Consider the following 10,279-nt stretch of genomic DNA (forward strand, 5'->3'; position numbering starts at 1 on the left):
TTTTCATATAATTTAAAAAAAAAATCCTCAAAGTTTAGGAGATTCAATTTTAATTATAAGGACATTTTGGTATGAAATGTCTATAATGGGTCAACCTATGTTCTCTATTTACTCTTATACCATTATTCCATTCATCATGGTAGGTGCCACATTAATTAATGTTTACATTTTTGTTTGATGTTTGAATTATTATACGTTACTTTGTATGGTGCTATTGTAAAATATTCTCCACTTGCATTACAGTGTTACTTTTTCATCTGTTGTTTATCTACTTCTAACTCTTTTATGCTTTCATCATGTTGTCGATGTTGTCCAATTCCTATTCTATCATATTGTTCCAGTATTGATCATCTCCTTCTTCTAGTTCTGCTTCTCTTTTACTATCCTTTTTGATATTGTAATTGATTTTTACAATTTCTTCTTTGACATTTTCAAGACTTTTAATATGGCTGATGACGGATATTTGTCTTGCTATATATGTACATTTCTTCGTCTTCTGCTACTAATAACATATCGTACTTAACATCCTCGAACTCATCTAAGGCTAACATTTTGGCTCCTTGATATTTTAGAATATTTTGTTGTGGAGGAGTCCATCAGTAAGTTGATATAGATGACAGTCTAAAAGATTCTTCATTTATCATGGTTATATGCCTAGCTTATTCTTTATGCATATGCATTACCAGTCCGGAGGACTATTGATAAGACTTATACAAATTTCCTTCCAAACTTTTAAGTAATCTTCTGCTACTTTCTTAAACTTAACATGAAATAATTATAATTGGGAACTAAGGGTAATAAATATTTTATCAAAATAACCAAACTCTCATAGTAAGGTTGGGGTAAATTCTACTACATTATTCTTTTCTTTATGCTCATAACTAAAGTGCCACGATCTAAAGTCTCTCATATTAATTCTGGCCAAAGCAATGCTAACCTCCGGTTTACAATTGCAACTCTCTATACTATCACAAAGACATGATGGATATATCTTTATAATAATATTCATTCCTCGTTTTGAATCAAAGATGGATTCATACAAGGAACATTGTAACTGTAATTGCCACTCTTGCATGGACTGTGATGCTCTGTTCAGAATTTCATATTACATGTCTATTGGCAATATTCATAATTTTCAGTTGTATACCAACAGTCATAATAACACATGTTATTGGTCATTTTCTACATGTTTACCATGTGACTATTGACAATTGTAAAGTTAAAGACTGCTTAACTGTTTTGACCAAATAATTATTTTATGATTGTTAGGGTTTAGGGTTTACCTTACTGATGTTTCTGACTTCTTTCCCTAATGTTTCTTGGCTTCTTCAAATGGTTGGAGTCATAACAATAAAGTCTTTTATGATAATATTTTCTACACTAACCTTGACTAATTCAGGAAAAATATCTTAGCGAGATTTTGTAGTGCAGACTTGTGTACATTTTTTTTTTCTTTCACCAAAAGTGAAGACTTCAAGAAATGGATTATGTAAATTATGGTTTAAAACTTATAACATGTCAATATTCTTTTCCAAAAAGAGGAATGTATAAATGGTTTGAGATGTTTTCAGGGTATATCATTTTTAAGAAAATTAAGTTAACTGTTATCTTATCTAAAGACTTGAAAATCTTGGTTGTTTTCCTAATCTTTAATGTTATACAATAAGGTTACATAATCTGTTACCAAATGATGGTTGTTTATGTTCTTGTCCAAAGGTGTACCATAAACAAGCATAAATGATAGATGTGAAATATTTGTCTGTGAAGGAAGAGGTGAAAAAATAGTCGATATTGATTGAACACATAGACACAAAGTCAATGGTTGCTGATCCACTCACGAAACCATTGCTTCCTAGAGTGTTTAAGGAACATGTCATTGGAATGGGGGTAGTAACTCTTTTGATTCTACATTTATGTGAGAGTAAAGAAATAGTGAGTTCATGTTTTTGTTTTTCTTAGCAATTTATTGTTTGACTTTTGCAGACTTACAAATAATTTATTTATCAGACATGTATTTTATACTGAAGTTTATTCTGTAATTTTGCAAACTTTGGTTTAAGTCTGATATACAGGATATTTTATTATTCAAATAAGGATGAACTCGGAGGTTATGTATTATAGATATAGCACAATTGGTATTCAACTCATTCAGGATGATCTTTTCTGGCATTTTCCTATTTTCCGTAATAGTCATGCAGCAGTCAAATGTGTGAAGCTATTATTTCTTTCTTTTCCAACAAATTCATTTGGGGTCAAATTGGTAGCCAAATTCTAGTTCAGATACATGTCCATATATTATGATTTAGAATTTTTTTATTGTAAAATTTTCAACATATCAATGATATTTACCGATTTACTACAAAATTTTGCTAGAAGTCATTGCAGATTTTGAACTTTTGAAATTTCTTTTGGGAAATTTTTCTCTAGTTCGATTAAATTTGAATGAGTTGATATACCCACCACATTGCAAATTTTCATAATTTCTGCTGAAGGCAACTAATATCAACATCGATATCGATATATCCATTATTATTTTCATAAATGTGCATATCGATATTTGCACCTATAACGATATTTAAACATTGATAATCATAATACATTTCATTCATTTATATAAGAACAAAGGCAGAGTTGACACCATTAAGGGTTTGATGAGAAAGAAAATTTGGCTCGTGATGGTCGTAAATGTCAAAATTGCAAAGATAAAAGGATTTGGGGTTGCTAGGGTTTGCTACAGAGGGAATTTGTAAAGAAAAAGGTTTGCTGGGAAAGAGATTTTGAAGATCTTCGAGAATAGAAGCAAGGGTGAGAATTGGTTGGTGGCATCTAGTTTGAGTTTTGTTATGTAGATTGGGGAGTTTCGGTTGATTGGAGATTAGATTGAGGAAAATAGAAGTAGAAGGCTAGGTCGCATCCGATATAGAGGAGATGAGTGAAACAAATTAGGGAGAGAAGAAAGCTCATCAATAGTGTGAGAACTAAATATTTTTCTTGGTGAAGGTGTTCTATAGTGAGGAAACATATTCTCACGGAAAATTTATTTTTCTCGTTGTTTCTTGGACATAGTGCCTAACATTTTTTGAGAACTTAACATTTCTCGTGAAGGTGGTCTACAGTGAGAAAAAAATATTGCTCTTGCTAAAACTTTCCTCGCTAAAGGACTAATTTGTTGTAGTGTTAATTTCCAAATGGCTTTAGCAGGACTTCTTGTAGCTATCTATGGAGACTAGTTTGCATCACATTAACAGAACATCTCAGTCTACCTAGTATGGTCTGCGACTTCCCTTTTCAGCTGACTACAAAATCGGTAATCGCACGTTTATTACTTAGAATTCTCTCTATTAGTTTCTCTCAAAGTATTCTCTAACTTAAGCATTGAAAGCCTTTTGGCGGACACATTCCCCTTTTTCATGGTGTTCGTCAATTAGGCTAATGGTATCTCTTATTTTATTGGTAGAGTTTTTGGTCAATTCAACTTTGGATGAAATTTGCATTCACAATACACACATGCACTTACTACCCCACCTCATGATGACATCACCCACATATGGGACCTTCGGCGGGTATCAAGTGGCAGACTTATAGAGGTGCACTTCTTGATAACTCACTAAGCATTTATAGGTAATGCTAGGGAGACTAAATTTGTAGACAAAATTTATAAACTAGATGTGTCACTAATAGGAATGAGTACGTTTATCAACGCTTCAGTAATAATCCAATTATCAACTTCCATATCATTTAGTTTATAAAATTCCATCTACAAATTTAGTCTCCTAACATTACCAGCATTTATATTATTGGGAAATATTTCCACACAATTTTTTTTATGCACATTAATATTTTTCTAAAACTTATATCAAATATATAAGTTAAAATTAAAAAAAAAAATATATAAATAAACAAGTGTGTGAACAAGAAAAAGAAAAGTACGAGAGAACAATTCGATAAAAAAGAAGAAAATATTCTTAGATATAACAAAGGCACTACAAAACATTAGTCATACTCTACAAAAGAGAGAAAATTTGTTTATCTAATTAGGTCATAGTGGCCCAACGGATGATGGACAAGCAATTGATCACACAATGGGAGAGGTGGAAACAAATTAAAGGTGTCCATGTGATGTGATTCAATCCACTAATGTTTTGTCTGTGTGCATACATCAACAATAATGTGACAGCTCAACTATAAATCATGTTATACAACAACAACAACAACAATAACAAGACAAAACAAAAAACCCCACTGAATTTAACCCACTGACTCTCAATCTCAAAAGCTACACTTAGAAAAATTATATGATCTACACAAATCATGCAATGGCATGCCTAATGCATCATCCACTAGCCGATCGTGGCATTTCTCCCTCATAGCCCCGTTCAGTCATCGGATGAACCCCTTGCCACATCCTTCATAATATTTCAACAATTGGGCCACCACTTCAGGGTCCTTGCCCTTCCACCAATATTTGTCACACTCCGGCGGTTTGGTGCCAAATGAGCTTTCAGCCACCATCCTTGTGTACTCCACCATACCATCTACAAGCTCCGGCAGAGCACGGGCCTCGCCGTCCATATCAAGACACGAGTCATGCCATGTAGGATGGCCAAGTCCAATGCACGTTTGGCATGTTCCATGACTAAATGGCTTATTTGAAGGACAAAATAGCCATTTTCTTTGTTGGGTGAGGAGTGGACAATAACTTTCATATCGGTATACATGTGCCAAATAAGTTGTTCACCATTGTTAGATGAACTTGAGTTCTTCATGCTAGAAAGCCTTAAAACAACATGGTTTACGAGCTTCTTGGGAGGTTGATGATGATAATCATCAGGGTAAACAAGGTGTTCAATGAAATTGTTAGCGTCGAGGATTATGCGGGTGGCTTTGTCATTGGAGGCATAGAAGAGGTTGAAGCGTCGACTGGCGTCAGAGTTTTTGGCGTCGTTTATGATGGTTATGTCAAACCCTTTGGAAGCTTCGAGGTTTGCATAGAGTGCGAGTAGTCTGACAAAAATGATGAAGAGAAAGCAGAAGAGGATGTCGCCGTGCGACACATGAATAATATGGTCGTTTTTTGAAATAAGGTTTGTTGGTTTTTCAAGGATGAGGGGTTGGAAGAGAGATTGTTGGTCCTTACAGAGAGAGAAAGTATATATGAAAAATGAAAGGAGAAATGAAAGGGAGAGTGTATATATGAAAAGTGAAAGGAAACAAGTGATTGGTGGATAAGAAACATAAAGAACCAAGGGAGAATAATGAGATGAAGCAAAAATGAGTGGATATTAGTAGGGGTGGGCAAATGGGTATAAGAATCGCGGGTTGGGGTGGGTACAGGAAGGTTCTAGATGTATAGAAAAACAGGGCCCTAAACCGGCCTATTTGTCCCAGAACCCAGATACTTCACGTCAAATCCTTGATACCTGTTCTACCCTCCTCCCTCACCTCATGTCCCTCTCTCAAAGTTTTTCTCCCTTAGATCCCCAGTAGACCCTGTCCTCTTCTACAACAAGATCACCTCTTTAACTTTTCATATAATTCCACATCTACCCTTTGAGAGAGTTCAGATTTAGAGATCCTTCCATTTGTTTTTGTACATCTAAAACCTAATAACATAATGAGGAGGAAGGAGAGAGAATGAGACCCAAAAATCTCAATCGCCATGAATTTGAGGGTTTCTTGGCCTCCGATTTCGGCTTCAAGCCCTCCGGAAAATCGGCCCCAATGTCTGCTTCTTCTACTAATTCTTCATCAAAGCCCTTAAATTTTGATCTCGGATCTGCTTCTACCTGTGGACCCCCCATTGTCACCCCATACCTTCACTGATTCACCACCGGTGGTTCAGTTGTTAGTGTGAGTAGCTTCCAACCCGGCAAATCATTGGCAGTGGGGTCAATTTGGGAATCTGGAGCAATCTGGAACGTTCTGGGAATCTGGAGCTCTGTATCAAAATTTTTTTTTTTAAAAAAAATAAAAAATAAAAAAATAATTGGACCTGTGGACCTGCCCCAAATAAGCCCTGTAGCCAGCTCGGCCCGACCCGTTACATTTTAAAATAGGTAAGGTTTGGTTCATCCAAATTTCGGCCCGGCCCGGCCTTTGCCCACCCCTAGATATTGGTTTGTACATGTTTAGGGGTCCCTCACCCACCCACCCACCCACCCACCCCAAAATGTGCTCCACATTCTATGATAATTAATTAAAAGTAGGGAAAAGAATAATATATGTACCTAAGGTTATCTTTGGTGTACTAAACATAGTCTTTGGTTATATTTTAGCTCTTAAAAAAATTAATATTTTAAAGACTATTTTAGGATTGAATTTTTTCTTCTCCAACCATGCATGGTTATATTTTATTTCGTCATATGTTATTACTTTTTAAGGCCAAACTTAGTCTGCCCTAGGGCAACATGTTACATAGCCTGGGGCCAAAATTAGCCTAATTCTTTGAGTCCAATTCCATTTAACCCTTGGTTGGAGACTGATTTTGTCATTTTCAAAGCTAGAAGTGGCCTATAGCCGTGGCTAGATGTCTTAACTTATTTTTGTTTGTGATGCCAAAGAAATGAATGATATGAAGATTATTTGGTATTATGGATTTTTTTTTACTCGAGCAATATTGTGCAAGGAACATGAAAATACAGGATTTTAGGTGGATGAATGAATAGTTTTAACTACTTCAATTACAAAACCGAGCATCTCTAACACAATTTTTTTAAATTTTTGCTAGTTTACCAGGTTACAGTATTGAAAAACTGCTTTAGTTAGTCTTTTTTTTTTTTTTTTTTGCTAGTTTAACAGGTTACAGTATTGAAAAATTGCTTTAGTTAGTCTGTTAGAGTAACTCCAGCGTTGGAGCCCTCCCCCCAGGTAATGCACTATTCAATCCACCTAATGAACAGTAATTGCCCTTAATGAACAGTAAATAGCCCTGACAATAGCATTTGCATATCCACCGTTACACTTCAATAGCCCTGGCAATAGGCAATAAAATATTAGTATTTTATTTATTTATAAAATAATACAAAATAATTTTAATTGTAATATCGGATAAGATTTTTAATCGTTCTTGTTGCGCCACGTGTCATTATCCGAAGTATTATTAAATAATACAAAATAATTTTAATTGTAATATCGGATAAGATTTTTAATCGTTCTCGTTGCGCCACGTGTCATTATCCGAAGTATTATTAAATAATATAAAATAATTTTATTTTGTAATTTCGGATAAGATTTTTAATCGTTGTCGTTACGCCACTTGTCATAAAATCCAAAAAGACAATTATTGGGGATGGATTTCCGATAAATTTTTTAATCGTACTCGTTATGCCATGTGTCATTATCTGAAAATACAATTATTGGTGATGGATTTCTGATAAGATTATTAACCAATCACGTCGCGCCACGTGTCATAATCTGTTCACAATCTTTGAGGATAGATTTCCATCAGATTTGTAACGAATGACGGCATGCCACGTGTCATAATTCGTACCTGCACCAGTGGTCATTTTGTTGAAAAAAAATGGATTCAAACTTTGAGACAAAGAAGGGAATGTGATTGAAACTAGTTGAGAAAATATGAAATTGTTGTATAAGGTAGATGATAATGAGAAGGTATTTATAGAAAAGTAAAAACAATTCTTTTCAGATTTTTTAGATTTTTTTTTTGAATTTTTTTTTTAAATTTTTATTCAATTAATTAATCTCTGCCGTTGGATATAAAAAAATTTGAATTCCAACACTCCAGATTGTGCCACGTGTCACAACGGTAACTTTTCTTAATTTTAAAACTATTTTTTCTTTTATTTTTTTATTTATAAAGAATATTAATATCCACTGTTGATCTCAGATCGAACGGTGGATATTAAATCTGACTTTTTTACTTTTTTTTACCGTTGAGATCGAACTGTCCAAATTAAGTAACTGTTGAGATCTAACGGACCGTGGGAAGCCACGTGGCTTCCCAACGGTAACCGACAAAGGTTTTTTTTTTCTTCTGATTTTGTGTCAGCGACGTGCCTCCACGCGCGAGTGGGGTGCACGCGCCTGACACAAAAAAAAATTAATATTGCATGACGCCAGACTGACGTCAGCGCTGACGTCACATGACCTCAGGCTCTCGGGCTGGCAATCCCCCACGGGCCCGGAGCTCAGGCCTCCACCTTCGGTTGGGCTAGCCCATGCTGGAGCTGATCCACCGGCCCTCAGGCCCTTGTTCTGTTCACTGTCCCCCGAGCTAAAAGTCACGCTGGGCTTGCTCTTAACTCTTTATTCTAACAAACTTTGAATACTTTATTATTAACAATCATTTCACAAATAAAAAACTCAACCCGCCACATACTCTTTCTTTTCTCCTTGGCTCACGGGTCCACCTTGAGTTTTATTAATTTTCTAATATTTAGCATTTGAATTGTGACTATAAATTTAAGGCACACCTGTTCATTTTGTTATTTTATAGAGTCCTTTAAAGTCTTTTGGAGATGATTTTTATAAATCTCTTTAAATTAGCTTTATAAAGTTTGTTGGAGATGCTCTTAGGTATCAGAAGTTAGTTTAAAGTAAACAATTTGTAAAAATCGATACATTTGTTCATGTTTTGTTAATATTTGTGTTTTTAATTTGTCAATATTGGTAGCATACTAAGAAGTATATACAAGATTTATGAGTCTATGACTATAAGCACCAATTTTAGATCAAAGCCCAAACCAGCAAAGGCCGTTAATTACAGATGGTCCAAGATGTATGTTGCTGCTCTTAAACTGCCAAAAATAAAACTCTTATGGTTGCATCTCTAGCCTCTAGCTACACGAATCCATCACAAATATGCTCGCTCACTCTCTCTCTCTCTCTCTCTCTCTTCCCCTCCCCCCCCCCCCCCCCTTCAATAAGAACTCACTGGAATATATATCAATTACAAGATTCATCTCATTTCAAAACTAAGAAGTGAATCCATGTTTCCATCCATGTATTGAAATTTTATGTTGTTAACACCAGAAAACATGCCACGATGAACAAATTGTGCACGCCATGTGAGGAGTTTGCAGCTACTATTGCTGCTGAGGTAGTAGGGCCAGAAGGGACAGCACCAAACACAGTGGAGCCACTCGTATTTGTTGTGTTTAAGACTGATGAACTTGTGCTGCAAACCCAATGCAAATATACAAAATATTAATTTGATCTTTCTAACTAAAAAGGCAGCAGGAAAACCTGAGAAAGCAGAGTTAGATGAGAGCGAGCTAATTACCTAGTGGATGGATATTGACACGTTCCAGTACCTGAAAACAGTGTTGTAAAATCACAATTAAATAAAGGAAAGTGTGACATTAAGTTTTTTTTATACAAGCAAAATCTAGGAGGGGGATTTGAAGACAGGATCTCAGTTGAAAAGATAAACGTTCTTAATCACTTGAGCTGCAATTCCTTGCAGTGTGACATAAAGTTAAAAAGAATGGAAGTCAAAAATGGTGACTTACTTGGGTCAGTGCTCGTGATCACAGCGGTTCCACCAAAGTTGCAGCTATTTGGAACTGGGTTCTTCTGATAATAGTTATTGAATGCGAAAGAAGCGTGATCCCGGACATTGCTTGGATTATAACAGCTTCGTCCTGGTTGAATCTCTGAGCAATCAGTGCCACCATAGCCACAAGCATAGTCCAAAGCAACTTGTAATGCCATTTGTGATGCACTTTGGCTAGCAACACACCAACTTGAACCAGTGGATGCAGGTGGTGATGGTGTTGTTGCAGTATATGGGGTCATGGTAGGCGTTGTTGTGACAGGAAATGTTGAATCAGCTGGATTGGAATTAGGGTTCACAATTGGTGTTGATGAAGTGGGATTTGTGGGAGTAATTGTAGGGACTGTTGTTATTGGAGTAGTGATGTCTCTTTGGGTGGTGGAAATTAGGGTTTTAGGGAATTTCGGCCCTTTATTTTCTTGGTCTTGTTCTTTGCCGTGTCCAACGTTCTTTTCCTTTTTTGTCACCTTCAAACCTGTACTAGAAAATTCAAAACTAAAGTAAGCTTTACTTTTTTGTATTCTGCAACTTTTGAGCATTGAAAGAATGGTGCCAAATCCGATGGTGTGGTTCCTGGTTTCAAAAAATATAATCAAAACCTATAAATTAATAGTTTCACAAGCCACCACAACTAGTTGAGCAATTGATCCTTAAATTTGGAAATCGGGTTAATAGTAAAGTTTTCTGTTTGCACTGGTAAAAACTGAAAAGTTCAGTGACTTTAGTACAATGTAGGGTGTTTACCCAATTGGGGTCTTACCAAGA

The 10,279-nt window shown here is 35.6% G+C and overlaps 1 protein-coding gene across 1 annotated transcript; it reads right to left on the minus strand.

Annotated features, from left to right (window-relative positions):
• Positions 1 to 9,399: 9,399 nt before the first annotated feature.
• Positions 9,400 to 9,756, minus strand: LOC137709087 (glucan endo-1,3-beta-glucosidase 1-like). Its single transcript, XM_068448227.1, has one exon. It carries the CDS (start codon positions 9,754 to 9,756, stop codon positions 9,400 to 9,402), a length of 357 nt encoding a protein of 118 aa, XP_068304328.1.
• Positions 9,757 to 10,279: the final 523 nt, after the last annotated feature.

The sequence above is a fragment of the Pyrus communis genome, chromosome 11 (genome assembly GCF_963583255.1).
Source record: "Pyrus communis chromosome 11, drPyrComm1.1, whole genome shotgun sequence".
Taxonomy (NCBI): Eukaryota; Viridiplantae; Streptophyta; class Magnoliopsida; order Rosales; family Rosaceae; genus Pyrus; species Pyrus communis.